Below are 16737 nucleotides of genomic sequence, written 5' to 3'. Positions count from 1 at the left end.
TCAGGCAGAGATGCTCCTTCTACCTCTCTGCTCTTCAGTGTGCAGACTACAACCTGATTTCTCCCCTCTCCCAAGCCCTGCAGTGAGCACTGGGCTGCGTCTGTGGCACCTGGCTCTGCTCTTTACCCTTCCCTCCTCCTCTTGGCTCCAATTTTCCCATCGCCAGATGTTTCAATGTGCAGATCTCTCAGATGTTTGTGTATTGAGCAGGGAATCCTGTGTTGAGTTATAATTGTTAAAACTACTGTAAGTCCAGGGGCAGAGACCAGGGGAGCCTCTCACACCACCATGCTTCTGATGTCAAAATTAACCAATTGTTTGACTGGTACCAGAAGTCTTATCAGACTTATTTCCTTTAAAAATACCTCTTGTGTCCACGTTGTCACTGAAAAAAACAACACACACACCTTTTTCATTTTGCTCTGTTGCAAAAAATTGTAAATGTCATCAATTACAATATACCTTCTTTCTCTTTCTTTTATGTCCAAGGCACAGCACTACTTTCTGATCTCCATTCAATTCTTCATTAGTGTGCCTTCATTTGAAATTCAAAATCTTACCCATACTTACTTTTTAAAACTAAAAAAAAGTTTAATTTTATTGTAATTTTAAAATATTCAATTTAATCAGCAATTATAATGTGCATAGTATCACTGGAACCTGTGCTTTACATTTATATAAAGATATGTTACATTGGTACATCAAAAACGTGGCCATTACATACACAATTTAAAGCAAGCACTATTTTATCTTCTCTCCAGTTCTATGGGGCATCCTTGAAAATGAGGAACCTAATTTGTGGGAGCCATACTGTCTATGCTGTTTTTATTAACTGAAGAGGGGTGTATTCAATATTTGAGATTTTTGTTTTATATTCAAAGTTTCCTCTGTACCAGGAAATAGGCCCTAGAATAAAAAATGAGACCCAATAGTTTTTCTCCAAATAGTAAATATCTAGTTATTCGAGGACAAAAATAAAATGTCCTCTCAGGGATCAAAGGGTATCATAACTTCAGGTCACAGAACTTTTAAATTAAATGACACAAGGGTCAGCCTTAATATTGTTCAAGATAGTATCTAAAATTTATATTCCCCTTACTTTATGCATCCACCTCATATTGACCACACAGGGAGCATTGCTATTTGTGAATCATTATTCAATGCAGTTGGGTCAACTCGAAATCAGGTCATGCTCAGAGATAATAAGAACTTGCCCCATGTCACAAAGCTGACAAGTAGAGCAGACAAGGATTAAGACCCTGGTGTTGTGTCGATCTGAGATTGTCTGAGCCAATTACATGACTGGAAGAAGTGGACAACTCTATTGGGATATCCAGAATCGGGGGCTTTGCCCTAAGTTACCGTGTGCCGACTCTGCTCTTTACCTATGACCTCAGCTATCCATACATCCTATATAGTTGATGCAGCAGGCACCCCTCGCTGCTCTTTGCTGTGGTCTACTAGAAAGCCCCAAAGGGAAGAACACAATGAATAGGTGATCTCTTCCTAGAGTATCCGGGAAGTGAAATAACTTAGTTGGGTCGGCAGAGGCAGAACACTGGCCAGGTGCCCCAGGTCAGGAGTCAGACTGAGGATTTCAACTTGGCTTTACTCCTTTCTGACTTGCACAGGTTACATAAACATGCTATGCTCCTTTCCTAATCTATAAAACAATAAAGTGTGCACAGATTTTGAGGGAGATCCTGCAGATGAAATGAAACAAGTTACATGGTACACAGAACTCAAAGCCGTGGCTCCCTCTTCCTCCCAGTGGGTAGAAGAGATCACTCCCCTGACCATCAGGGAGGAGGTCTCCAGAAACAATCAATCAAAACAGCATTTTCTTTAATGAGAAGCAAGAGAATTCAGAACCAAATAATCCTCTTGTGTCTTCAAGTTCAGGCTCGCCTCTCCCAGGCCAGGAGGAAATTCCCTTGAGCACGTCAGGTGTCAGTCTATCCCTGGACCCTGTGCTTAGTGTTTCATCCCTTTTCTTGTCTTTATTGTTTATCCTCCATTGGGAGAAGCAAAGATAATATAGCCCAGACCTTCAGAAATTCCACTGTGATGCCCCAGCATTCTCAGAAACTATGTGGCAAAGAGGTAAGAGGGGTCAAAACTTTTACTTGTATGCTCTCCTGGCACAAAGGCAGGGATGTACAGGAGGAAAAGCAAATCAAAATCAAGTTTAAAGTCCCCGGCTCTGGACAGGGCTCTTCCAAGCCTCACTAGACCTCATGTTCTCTTACCTCTATCTTTACGTCTACTGTCCTTCACTGCCTCTCAGTTCTGGGTCTTCCACTCAGAATCCTCTCTCCACTCACTTGAACTTTCTCTCACCCAATTTTTTTCTCTAATGGGACATTACTACGTCTATAGAGCATCTCTCTGTGCCTAACACTGAGCTAGGTGCTGCACAAAAAAAGGTAGCTCTAATGTGTTGCTCTCCTGGGAGGATTAAAATTCTAGTACGTGCAGCCCTAACCGGTTTGGCTCAGTAGATAGAGTGTCAGCCTGCAGACTCAAGGGTCCCAGGTTCAATTCCAGTCAAAGGCGTGTACCTTGGCAGCTGATCAATGTTTCTAACTCTCTATCCCTCTCTTATTCTCTGTTAAAAAAAAAAAAAAAAAAAAAATCAATAAAATATATTAAAAATAATAAAATTCTAGAACGTGCAATAAAGCAATGTAATGGCTTGCCCCAAGTGTTTAGTCTACCAAGGTACAGAGAATGTCCAGAGAGTGGTTAGTGCAGAATAGAGGTCAATAGAGACTTCAGGTCAGTGTGGAAGGAGGAACAGGACTCTCCCATGTGAAGAAGGGAGGAGGACCCAGAGTGAGAGGGACTAGTAAATGCAAAGGCCCAAAGCTATGAAACTGCACAGAATGTTCCCAGAATTAAAAGACATTGAGTATCTAATGTCAAAGCATCATTTTGGATAAAATGTGGATAAAAGTGTGACTCACATGAATATGCCAAAGACTTATTAATGAGAAGGGAGTGAAGCTAGTTTGAGGAGCATTTGAAGAACAGAAATTTATATAGGCAGGAAAGAAGTGATGGAATTAGTTTTCTAAGTTAGAAGCAAAAATAACAGAAAAATAAAATCATAGCTTTTGAGGTTATCTTTTCTCCAGTAGGGCAATAAACAATAGCTTAGGGGTAATAATTTTACTTGAAAAGAATTGGCATGTATGCTGGACAAAAATCACTTGCAATTTATTAAATGTCTATGAGCATTAACTTCAGAGGCTATGTCCCAAGCAGAAAAGGAATATTCCGCCAGAAAGTGAATTAGGCAGGCCATGGGACAACACTTCAGTGAGTCTTTCTTTTGTCTCACTGAAAAGTTCTGGGAAATTCCCTCTTTAATGCAAAGGATGGGTTAGAAGCCAGGAAAAGGGTGGCGGAATGGGAGATGAAGACAGAGCAATAGGACAGGGGCCAGATCAGGGAAGGCACTGGTGTTTTGGCTCTCTAGAGTAGGGGTGTCGAACTCAATCAGAGAAGGGGCCAAAATCTAAAATCCAGCCTAAATCGCGGGCCGAATGGTTTACTGAACAGTCATAAACTGACAATGTCATAAACTGACAGTGGAGTGCAGTGATGACAGCGCGGTGCGGGCCACATTGCAAGGCCTGGCGGGCTGGATTTGGCCCGCGGGCTGGATTTGGCCCGCGGGCCTTGTGTTTGACATATGTGCTCTAGAGGGATATGGAGCCACTGAGTATTTTTAAGATGCATACAATGTGAGACTGCAACTATCCTGACATCCCCTGTAGAATGAGTCAAATGGGTGGCAATCTATTTGCAGCCTAGATGAGAGGTTAGCAGGGCGTGGATTGAAGCAGCATAGTGAATGAGGAAAGTGTCCAGTGCAGTTTATTTTGCCATTTTGATACCATAGACAGTCTTCTTAAATAATCTTCATATAATCATCTATTTTATGAAAAAGTATTGTAACAACAGCCATCCTCATCTATTTCTAATTCCTTGTCCTACTTTAGTTTTCATTGATTTAATATGAAATTTGAGCACTTTTTCATGTTTTTATCTACTTGTATTTATCCTCTTATTTTTTCTATTTGTTTATTATTTTTAAGAGCTTTGTAAGTTACTGCACTCTTATATTTTCTCATAAGTTACAAGTTCTCCCTCTCTCAGATTTGAATTTGCCTTTTTATGTTGTGGTATTATTGACAAATGATTTATTGTATGTACTTTACACTACTGATCTATTGCTTTGTAATTACTTTCACTGGTCTCCTTAGGAAGTTTTCACACTTCAGGAAGTCACATAAATATATTATCTACTAGTGTCCAGTGCACAAAGTTTGTACACAGAGGAGGGGATATCCTTCAACCCGGCCTGCACCCTCTCCAATCTGGAACCCCTTGGGGGATGTCTAACTGCAGGTTTAGGCCTGATATCACAAGGATCTGGCCTAAACCGGCAGTCAGACATCCCTCTCGCAATCTAGGACCACTGGCCCCTAACCTCTCACCTGCCTGATAGCCCCCAACTGCTACCCCACCAGCCTGCTTGTCCCCAACTGTCACCCACTGTAGGCCTGCTCGCCCCCAACTGCCTCCCCTGCCAGCCTGATCACCCCCAACTGCCCTCCTCTCCTGGCGTGATCGCCCCTAACTTACTCTGCCTGGCCCCACCACCATGGCTTTGCCCGGAAGGTCTCCTGGTCTAATTAGCAAATTATCCTTTTATTAATATAGTCTTCTGTTCTCAATGTTGCCAGTCACTCTCTTTCTTAGTATTTATTTTGAGGTATTTAAAAAGTTACTGAGTTTCCTAAACATTGTTAATTATATCATTTACCTTTTATGGGTGATTTGTGATATATATTAAACTGAATTCTCATATTGGCTAGTATCTGTTCCTTGACTATTCAATTTGTTCCATTGATCCCTCTATATACAGGTGTGAGCAAAAGTATGTTTATAGTAGTTTGTATGGAAAATAATACAATTTACAAATAATCTACTTATATAAAGAGCCAGGGTCCATAACCACTGAAGGCTTGACCAAGTGGAAGGAGACTGGCAAGCGGGCTGAACTCCAAGAGGGTCCTGGTGGCCGAAGGCGCAGAGCCGGAGTGTGGGTGTGTGCATGAGCGTGGACCCAAGCAAAACACACTCACACACCTGCACCCACACAGGGCCCTCTGCAGTGCCACCCACACCTCCCTGGACTTTAGCCCACAGCCGGATCCCGCCTCCCTTTGGTGCGGATGGGAGTCAGTCTGGGGAAACTTTCTCAGACCTGCTTGGTGCTGGGACTGGATGCATCCGAACTCATGGCAGGCTCCAGGGAGGTTCCTGGTGGCCGAGGGTGCAGAGCGGGAGTGAGGGCGTGTGGGTGTGTTCATAAGTGTGGACCTGAGCAACACACACTCACACGCTCGCACCCACATAGGACCCTTGTGGCTGCGCCACCCTGGACTTCACCCTACAGCCCAGATTCTCCAGGTCTCTCACCCCGGGGCTACTCAAGTTCAGCAAGAATTTGTGATTTGCCAAAGGTGCGTTGAACGGTTCTCTTAACCCATTTGTGGGAGTATAATCTGATTTAAAATCAATGGACTAAACCAGTGGTCGGCAAACTGCGGCTCTTTGGCCTCTTGAGTTTTTAGCAAAGGCCAGTTTAGGAGTACCCTAATTAAGTTAACAATGTATCTACCTGTATAGTTTTAAAAAAATTGGCTCTCAAAAGAAATTTAAATCGTCGTACTGTTGATATTTGGCTCTGTTGACTAATGAGTCTGCCAACCACTAGACTAAATAAACAGAAGCATTTTCTAGAAAGTCAATTTGGAAATTCAAGTGAACTCCTCTTAGGGCCAGGAGTTCCATGTGTGTAAATGTGTCCTAAGTAAATAGTCAAATAAGCAATTACGTTTACTGTAGTTGTTGATGCCAGGGGAAGCCAGAAACAGCCTGCCCCACAATAAAGGGTGAGTGAAGTAAACCATAGTAACGTCCAACAGTCAGGGATAACACTGTAGCCATTAAAAATTGTCTGTACATCCAATTCGTTGACATAAAAAGAAAGGCAGAGCCAAATATTAAGTGGAGAGCAGGGGAAGCACAGAAGAGGGCATGTATATTTATGTGTGTGTATATTTTATATATCAGGGAAATAATAGTTTTAAAAACAGTGATTCTTCCTGAGCTCTGCAATTGTGTTAGCAAATGGTGTTTCAGGTGTGACAGGTGTCCTTTGGCGTCCCATACACACAGACATCCTTGCCTGTGGGACAGCCTGAACCTTTGCCGCACCTGCCCCTCTCTGCTGTGGCAACGGCCCAATTAGACATTCCCTTTTATTGGGCTGGTTTCCTTTTCTCCTTTGCCCAAACCTTGCCTTTCCAACAAAAGAATATTAACCAAGTAATCCTAACAACAAAAAAAATAAACTATGCTCCACATACAACCATAAATCTACTTTTGCCAGTCTCTGTATTTACATCTATTTCCATTCTTAAAGTGCCTGTTCCCCATCATTACTCTTAAAAACTTTCTTGTATGTACTTTAAACTACTGATCTATTGCTTTGTAATTACTTTCACTGGTCTCCTTAGGAAGGCCACTCTCATTCTCATTAAGTTCAACTGAAAGGCCTTTGTGATAAATGGTGTCTTTGTTCTTGGTTAAAGGGTTCTGATAGGGAATTGCCTCTGCCATGCCCTGAAATTCTCTTCTAACACATACTTATACAGCCCCTGTTATGTACCAGGTACTGTGTTAAGTGCTTGGGATATGAATGAAAATGAAACAGAAAAGTCATAGTTCTCCCAAACTAAAGCAAGTTTAAGAACTACAACACAGCCATGCAGGACACAAAATGGTCTAATTTGTCTTGGGAATTGAGTGTATTATGGTACACAGACGATTACAATGGCAGAGGAATAAATTGGGACAGTAATAAAGTTACTATAATATTGTAGGAATTATCTATAAAATCTTTTCCCAATAACCTTCTCTGGGTCAATCTTGAGATGGAAAATGGACTAGTTCAAGACACTGGCAAATGTCATGAGGGCAAAGAAAAAACACAATTAGCTTTCTCTGTCTCCTTCCCCCTCCCCCCAGAGCACACCCACTAGAATCTTCAAGTGTACCTTCCTAAGCTCCAAGACCCTTCTTTTGCCTCTGTAACATGTTTCCTAAGCCCATTTCTTCTAAGGCTCACTTTTACTACCTATAACTTTCCAAATAAATTTTCTCTTTAAAAAGAGCATTAAAGCCCTTGCTGGTTTGGCTCAGTGGATACAGCGTTGGCCTGTGGACTGAAGGGTTCCAGGTTTGATTCTGGTCAAGGGCACATGCCCACATTGCGGAATTGATCCCAGTATGGGGCATGCAGAAGGCAGCTGATCAATGATTCTCTCTTCATTGATATTTCTATGTCTCCCTCCCTTCCTCTTTGAAATCAATAAAAATATATCTTTTTTTTAAAAAGCATTAAATTATGCAACTCCCAGTGATCTTCCCATACTCTACATTTCCCTGGGACTTAAAGGGACCACTGCTACAAGGCAGAAAAGAGACATTCAGGAGGCTGATTGTTCTTTCAGAGAATTATAGAGGTGGGCTAGCCAGTAATCAGGGACAATGCAAAGAAGAACTCTGAATAGCATGGGACATTAATTTTAAAGAGTAGCTATTCCAGCCCAGCTGGCATGGCTCAATGGTTGAGTGCCGACCTATGAGCCAGGTGGTCATGGTTCCATTCCAGGTAAGGGCACATGCTTGGGTTGCAGGCTTGATCCCCAGAGTGGGCCATGCAGGAGGCAGCCGATGATGATTCTCTCTCATCATTGATGTTTCTACCTCGTTTCCTCTCTGAAATAAATAAAAAATATATTTTTAAAAAAGAGTCACTGTTCCAGATAGTAGTGATGGAAGCAAGAAAGGAGCAGTATTATTGACATTTTTATCAACTTATGAAAATAGAACTCTCAGATAAAACATAAAACTTAATGAGTTTGAAATAGATGGCACATTCCTTCTTTTTTACTGTCTTAATGTAATTCTTCTCTCTCTTCAGGCAATTCCCAAAAGGTATATGGAAGCAGGAAATCAAACAGCTACTTCAAAATTCATTCTCCTGGGACTTTCAGAAGATGTGGACCTGCAGCCCCTCCTCTTTGGGTTGTTCCTTTACATGTACCTAGTGTGTGTTACAGGAAACCTGCTCATCATCCTGGCTGTCAGCTCAGACCCCCACCTCCACACGCCCATGTACTTCTTCCTCTCCAACCTGTCCTTTATTGACATCTGTTTCACTTCCACCACTGTCCCGAAAATGCTGGTGAACATCCAGACACAGAGCAAAGACATCATATATGAAGGCTGCCTCACCCAGATCTATTTCTTCAGTCTTTTTGCTGGGCTAGATGATTTGCTTCTCACGGTGATGGCCTATGACCGGTTTGTGGCCATCTGTCACCCCTTGCGCTACACAGTCATCATGAACCCTCGCCTTTGTAGGATTCTGCTTCTGCTTTCTTGGCTAATCTGCCTGACTTATTCTTTTTTGCAAAGTCTGATGGTATTGAGGGTGTCCTTTTGCAAAGAGACAGAAATCCCCCACTTTTTCTGTGAACTTGCTCAGATCCTTAAGCTTGCCTGCTCTGACACCCTTGCCAACAACATCCTACAATATTTTGTAACTAGCCTGCTGGGTATTATTCCCCTAACTGGGATTCTTTTTTCTTATTCTAGAATTATCTCCTCCACAATGGGCATTTCATCTCTTAGAGGAAAGTATAAAGTCTTTTCCACCTGTGGGTCACACCTCTCAGTTGTCTCCTTGTTCTATGGTGCCGGCCTTGTGGTCTATCTCACTTCTGGAACAAACCAACTCTCCAAAAAGGGTTCAGTGGCCTCAGTGATGTACACGGTGGTCACCCCCATGCTGAACCCCTTCATCTACAGTCTGAGGAACAGAGACATAAAAGAGGCTCTGAAGAGATTTTTCAGCAGAGCATAATCTTGATGATTAGTGTTGCTAAATATGTAGTCTGAAGACATAGAGAAGAAATGTCATCATAACAAAATAGAAGATATTCCTGACCAAAAACAAACTTGGTAGCATACCCAAAGGCTCATTATCTACCAAGGAAAAAGAATGGCCTACGAATTACTACACCTCTTGTGGAAATAAACTATTTCAAGAACACAGACTCCTGACCTGATTAGTGTGGCTCAGTTGTCCTATGTACCAAAAGGTGGAGGGTTCAATTCCCAGTCAGGACACATACCCAGTGTGTGGGTTCAATCCCCACTCTGGGGCAGCTAATCTCTCTCTCTCTTTCTCTTCCTCTCTCTCTCCCTCCCTCCCTCTCTCCCCATCTCTCTGTCTTTCTCTCCTTGCCTCTCTCTAAAATCAATAAAAATAAAGAATGCAGATTCCTGTAAGCATCAAAGGAGGAGAAAGCAAGTCAAGCAATGCAGCAAGGGAGAAGAGAATGACAACAAATGACTACACATTATTAATTCATCTTTGCCCCTCTGCTATGTTCTAGCTAGAACAAATCACCATGTCCGCTGGGCCATGTTTTCCTTGGTCTGGAATTGTTATCTGGACTGTCTCAAACTGACCTCTGTGACCCCATAAAATTTTACTTAGTGAATCTTGCCTGTGGTGGCCACTGACCTATATTGAGGACTTTAATAAGAAACTTCTTTGTAGTGTCTACTGTAAAAGAGAAAATTCTGATTTTTGTTGATTCATGAGCCAGCGGATCTGAGAGTCCAAAGCAATTCACTTTCTGCCTTCCTTGCCTGAATCATGCTTCACCAAATCTGCTCATGTCTGGCTTCTTCTCACAAGTTAGGCTTCAAATCAAAACTGTCCACTCTGAACCAGACAACAGGGTGGTGGAGACCTGGGGTGGGGGCTGGGGGTAGAGGCCCGCTTTAAGGGGTCAATGGGAGCAAAAAGGGGATATATGTAGTACTTTAAACAATAAAGATTTTTTTTAAAAACTATCCACTCTTCAGAGGCCTACTCTGGCCACCAGCCTCCTACTCATTCCAGTTTTCACAGCACTTATATATTGAGGGGCAGCATAGCATAGTGACTAAGAGGGCTCTGGGCTCAAATATTTTCATCATTCACTAACAAGTGGTATAATCTTGCTCAAGTTACTTCTTTCTGCCTCCATACCCTCATCCATAATAATGACGACAATACATTTCCTAGAGTTCTGGCAGGGATTAGATGTTACACATAAGGGAGCTCAGAACAGTGTCTGACACAAGCACTCAGTAACTGTTAGCCATCATAAGACCCACGAGGACCACCGAGGAGGTCTATGCTGACCACACAAAGGTGCAGAGATTATAAACAGCCAGTCAGGGATTCTTTTCTCCCTTAAACTCTATTAACTACTATAGCTTGCACTGCTGTGTGAGTGAATGTGTGGGGGGTTGGGGGGGGGAGGGGAAGTGGAGAAACGGGGGGCACACAGTGCAGGAGAGGGATCCATTATCAGCAGAACAGAATTAGAAAAACTGGCTGGAGTTTATCAGGCCATGGGTTTAGATGGGGTTGACTGATTACATCTCCAGAACTTTGACTTTGAGCACCAAGAAAGCCATGTAGGAGACTGAATCCTGTGCAAGCTCAATCCTAAGAGCGCCACATGCTGGTCAGAGACTGGACCTACAGACGAAGGATTCGACCAGCAAATGGCCCCAGACAAGGACTCCCTACAACAGGGAACTGGGAAAACCAAGCATCCTTTATACTGGTTCAGCTCCATGGGGAGAACCTCTTAAACTGAGCAAAAATTAACAACTTAACAAAATATCTGTCTTGGGTTGTCTTGATGCCTGTGGGACTGTCCTGGCGGTCATTGGTTTCGGATTCCAATGTTTGAATCCTCACTTTACCACTTATTAGGACTCTCTAAGCAGCCTTAGATTCTCCCTCCCTCCCTCCTCCCTCCCTTTATTCTCATCCAAGGATATTTTCTCCTTTTTTAAATTTTTTTGAGAGAGAGCAGAGGGAAGGAGAGACATCGATGTGAGGAGACAGATTGATTGGTTGTGTCCCCCACACCTCCTGATTAGCTGGGGATCAAACTTGCAACATGCCCTTCACTGGAATTGAACCAGGACACTTTAGTCCACAAGCTGACGCTCTACCCACTACACCAAACCAGCTAGGATGCAGGCCTTAGATTCTTTGTGTGTAAATGGTTGTTGGGGTGTAAAATTATTATTGTCTAATATATAAATTCTCAAAAAGTAGTAGACATTGTATTCATGAAGACAGCATTTATTTGTGATCCCATCTTATGCCAAAAGAGGTAGATTTATTGGCGGGATGCTACAAAAAAAGAACCCATTTTCAGTGCAAGGTCTTACTACCAGTCATTTTACCAAGCACCTGTTCCTGGTGCCTTGGGCAGATTAGATGAAGCCAAGAGCATAGGACCATACTAATGTACCCACAGCACTATCTCATTTGTCCTCCATCTTTCAATTAGCTCCTGGTAGGAAATATTATTATTCTATTACGGTTTTTCAATCTGGGTATTGTTAATATTTGGGGCCAGATAATTCTCTATGGTGGGGATTATCCTATGCATAGGAGAAAACTTAGCAGCATCCAAGGCCTTATACACTAGATGCCAATGGCTTCCCCACCCTCACACCCCGGTCTTAAACTTAAAAATATCTTCAGACACTGCCAAATACCCATAAGGGGCAAAACCACTGCTGGATGAAAACCACTGATCTATCATAACTCAGAAGACTCAAGGAAAGGAAAGTACAGGAAAAGTAAAGTGAGGGGAAGAAAGATCTTGGTCTTCCTACGGTCCAGAATAGAATGGAACTAAGATACCAGTCTCCAGTCAAGAGTCCTTCTGGAGAAGGCCTCAGGTCTGAAAAAGAAGCACCAATGTCATTGGTTTAATAAACAGATGAACAAATTTTAGTGCCTCAAAACTTCAGAGGACAAGAACCTTGCCTGTTCAATGGCTGCTTGATAGGATTCAAAGGGATATGAGGAGACTGGGAATTCACCAACTGAATTGTGGTGATGGCTTCACAAGTGTACACAGAGGTCCAAGCTACTCAGGTTGCATATTTTAAGAATTCAATTTATCAGTATACTAAAAAAGGCCTATCTTTTTCCTTACTGTAGCCTTCCACAACTTATGAGAAGCACCTGGTAATTAAACCTCAAGATTATTAGCTCCTCTGATTCAAACAGCCCCTCCGTTCAAACTGAGGAACAAGTTACTTTCAAGGCTATAGTCAGTATTGTATATGCCTCCTGCAGTTTTTCCAACTCAGGGATAATTAGTAGAAAGTTCCCTTCTTCCTTCCCCTTCAAACAAGCCTGTTTTGAAATTTTCATAGCTCCTCTCTAACCATGTTTTACAGGTGAGGGGAAAATACCTTTAAAGCACCTCCCTAGGTCATCTGCCCTGCCCTGACTGTCTCCCAAAGAACAAACTACAACCCCCTCCCAACCCTGATGTCTGCTCAATTTCAGCCCCTAAATCCTTCTCTCTCCCTTGTCGCTTAGCAATAACCAGAGCTTAAAGGGGGAAGCCACTTTTTTTGTTTCTTGCGCTTGTATTGATTGGCAATGCCCCCTTTCCCCCTCCCTTTGGGAAAGTAAAATAAACTTCCCCTCTGCATCTCGTTCTTTTAGTTGTGAATTCTTTCACAGCCTGCATCACCGACCAAAACCCTAACGTTCATTATGTGTCCATTTTAACTATATAAAGCTATCCTCTCTCCACTAGACATTTGCCATACAAACACTGGCCTTGTGGTGCCTGCAAAAAAATAGCTGTCATTTATTCACTTTCCTGTGCCTACGCCCCTTCTGGATAACTCTGAATACCTGCCCACTCTGGGGTTACCCATGTGGTTGCTCTGAGCATCAGGGTACAAGGCAAGCAGGACACAAGCAGGGACTTGACAAACACGTCAACAGTGGAGCCTGGGCTGTCCTGAGCCTTCCAGCAGCATGCATACAGGCCCCACCTCAATGGCTGGAGGCTCGACCTCAGTGAAGAGCAAGTAACCCCCCAGCCAAACTGGCAGCCGAGCACAGGCACATGATTAAGCCCAGCCGAGCACAATCCAAACTGTCAGCCAACACCACTGTTAACTAAAGACAGTGTAGTTGCATTAAAGCACTGTGCTTTGGGCAGCTTTATATGCAGCAAATATAAACAGACCCCTTTATTCCATTCTACTGTGGGGTACAGGCCACCTTTCTCAACTGAAAATCTCATCAAATGTCAATGAATTTCCATCAACTTTAACATTTAAATTGAGTGGTATGTAGTGTTAATGTATGTTTCTGTGTGTGTGTGTGTGTGTGTGTGTGTTATAATCTATCTCACTTTACCCCTCACCTTTATCTCCTAATTCTAAGATTGTCCTTTTCCATGTCAGAGAACGTGATGTGTTTTTGACGTGCCTCATACTTGGGATTGACATACTCATTCAATACGATACATAAGCCATCCACACTTGGCTTTCCCTGACCACTCCACACACAGCACCCTCCCATGGAGACTTCCTGGATGGACTATCTTATTTATTGTTGTCTGTCTCACCTTGACCATTATTCCTTTAAGGACAATAGTATGTCTTATTGTCTTTCTTCCCAGAGCCTAATTACATGTTAGACACTTAACTGATAAGTTCTCTAGAGAAGGAAAAATCCTGAGTGAATTGGTGTTACCCAAACATTACACAAGGCAGAGCTGCTTACTGCTGAGAGGCTCCAAGAATTAAAAGCCATAATGAGGCAACACTAGGTAAGAGTATAATTAGAAGTCCCCTCCAGAGAGACTGAGCAAAATTATGACATCTGCCCCAAGAACTAGCAGGCAGTGCAATGAGATTCAAGAGCTCTGGGACACTTAGGTGGAGATGGGAACTGAGTTTCCTCCCGTACTAATTAATGTGAGAGAGACTGGGCACAGAGGGAGTGATTACATTAGATTCCAAGGCTCCTAATTAAAGAAGTAGCCCTATTTTACTCAATGCTGAGAGAAGTGCTCTATTCCCCTTAGGCCTGACATCTAGGGTATACACATTTACTTTTTCCTAGGCAAGAGTGGGCAATGATTACTATTTCTTCACTAATGAGAATGGAAAACTTTTGAACCAAGGCTTATGCAACATTCAGCACTTTCATTCAAGGATGAGAAAGTGCCCCCACCACTCACCCAAAGACCTGCACACACAAGCATCCCAAGGGAAAAGGAAGGTTGCAGAAATTTCAGAAAGGCAGGTGTAGATACTAATGCTTTAATGTATTCATGTGACCTGTGACCCTGTGCCCCCACATCAGGCACCATCAGCCCAACCGATTTATCAGTTGATACAGACATGAAAGGGAGAGCTGTCAATTAGGGAAGCAGGGTCTGAACAGAGTAAGCACTTTGACAAAGGGTCCGTTTCTAGCTAATAAGCTGACTCTTCCCACCTGTCTTTTACAGATGAATGATCACCTTATTGTGGTGTGTGGAAGACTGTAATTAATCTATGTAAAAAAAAAAAAAATTCAAATCTGACATCTCTTGTGAGGTGGGGAAGGTAGTTTTTAAAAATTATGAAAAACATTATGTCAAAACAATTGTCAAGGGTCTGAGTCTGGAACTTGTCTTTAGGAAGCAGATTTATTTATTCAGATTCCCAAGGAATAATTGGGTGGGCTGGAAAAAAGCTTTTATTCTGAATTCAGAAAAGTAGCAGTAGGCTAGTTAAATACATAACAGAGCTTATGTTGCTTACACTAAATAGTGATATTTGTCTAAGCTCCTGTAAAATGGGAATACAGTTGAAAAAGTTTCTAGTCTTAGCCCCTATTTAAAGTAGTCTGTAGAATAACCCAAAGAAAATAGGGGAGACAAAAATAAGGACACTAGAGAAAGCTTTAGTCTCTGGCACAGTAACTACAGAAACCAATAAAAAGATTAACATCTAGCAAGAAAAAACACACACTCAAGGCCTGTCTGTCTACTTGCTGTTCCTTTTAACTAACACATCATGTCAAGCTTTCAACAAGGCATGTTAAAAGCAAGAAAAAAATAAGTCTAAAATGAGAAGGCAAGCAAGCATCAGAACCAGACTTGAGTATGGCAGAGATTTTGGAATTTTAAGATGGGGAATTTAAAATAACTACAGTCAATATGTAAAGGTTTCTAATAGAAAAAGTGAACATGCAAAACAAATGAGTAATGTAAGCAAAGAGAAACTCTAACGAAGAATTAAAAGGAAATGTTAGAAATAAAAAATGTCCAAATGAAAATATAAGGAGAATATACCTGAGAACTGTGGGGAAATTATAAAAGGTGTAACATGTATCATGGGAATACTAGGAGAATGAGAGAAAGGACCAGGAGAATGAGAGAAAGGACCAGAATATTTGAATTAAGAATGAATGAGAAGTTTCCAAAATTAATTACAAACACCAAACCAGGAAGCTAAGAGATCAACAAGCAGAATCAATGCCAAAGAAAATTTACATTGAGGCATATTATATTTAAACCAGTGGCCCGAAGCATGAATGAAGATTTATGCAAAAATGGGCCTTCGTTCCTCTGGCTGCAGGCACCACCTTCACTCTGGCCCAGAGCCGCCTTTCTACCTTCCCACGCTGCCCAGAGGCCCAGAGTGGTGCAGAATGCCCATGTTATCACCATGGTGATGACGCAACCCCCCCTACCACTCAGTGCCTGTGATGCAAATTAACCCACCATCTTTGTTGGGTTAATTTGCATGCTCACTCCTGATTGGCTGGTGGGCATCACAAAGGTATGGCCAATTAGCATGTTACTCTTTTATTAGGTAGACTGCAATAAATCAACATATAAATACACCTAGAATTTATTAACAGAAACAAAAAGGTTCCTCTACCTGGAAATTTAAAAACCTCTTATTAACTCCTAAGCAAAACTAGAAATACAAACTGAAATTCCAGCATTTTAAAGAAATATTTCCAAGACATATGTTATAATATACAGAATGCTTTTTAAAGTAGTGAACATTTTTTTAAAATATGTTTTATTGGTTTTTTACAGAGAGGAAGAGAGAGGGCTAGAGAGCCAGAAACATCGACCAGTTGCCTCTTGCACACCCACCACTGGCGATGTGCCTGCAACCAAGGTACATGCCCTTGACCGGAATAGAACCCGGGACCTTTCAGTCCGCAGGCTGATGCTCTATCCACTGAGCCAAACCAGTTCTGGCAACATTTTTTAAATTTTATTTTTTAAACTATTACAAATAGTAATACATGTCTTCCCCCGCCCGCCCCCCCCCCCCCGCCCCCCGCCACCTCTCTTACCACCTCCCTTCCCCGCACTGTCTTGAGTATGTTGGTTGTGCTTACATGCATGCATACAAGTCCTTCGGTTGATCTCTTACCCTTCCCTACCTTCCAGCTGTAGTTTGACACTCACTGCATAAAATACTTGTCAATAAAATAAAAGATTAAGAATCAATTACGAGCCAAAACCGGTTTGGCTCAGTGGATAGAGCGTCGGCCTGCGGACTGAAAGGTCCCAGGTTTGATTCGGTCAAGGGCATGTACCTTGGTTGCAGGCACATCCCCAGTAGGAGGTGTGCAAGAGGCAGCTGACTGATGATTCTCTCTCATCGATGTTTCTAACTCTCTATCCCTCTCTCTTCCTCTCTCTGTAAAAAATCAAAAAAAAAATATTTTAAAAA

At 42.2% G+C, this 16737-nt stretch overlaps 2 protein-coding genes across 2 annotated transcripts in view; one reads left to right on the top strand and one right to left on the bottom strand.

Moving 5' to 3' along the window:
- LOC311623533 (olfactory receptor 7D2-like) overlaps positions 1–16737 on the bottom strand; it is a 34413-nt gene that overhangs the window by 8615 nt on the left and 9061 nt on the right. The gene's annotated exons all lie outside the window — the stretch shown is intronic.
- LOC311623547 (olfactory receptor 7D4-like) lies at positions 3666–15105 on the top strand. The gene has a single exon (XM_084885743.1). It carries the CDS (start codon positions 8084–8086, stop codon positions 9008–9010), a length of 927 nt encoding a protein of 308 aa, XP_084741869.1. The 5' UTR covers positions 3666–8083; the 3' UTR covers positions 9011–15105.

The sequence above is a fragment of the Pipistrellus hanaki genome (genome assembly GCF_964339955.1).
Source record: "Pipistrellus hanaki genome assembly, chromosome: 5".
NCBI lineage: Eukaryota > Metazoa > Chordata > Mammalia > Chiroptera > Vespertilionidae > Pipistrellus > Pipistrellus hanaki.
This window is presented reverse-complemented; position numbering and strand designations above follow the sequence as displayed.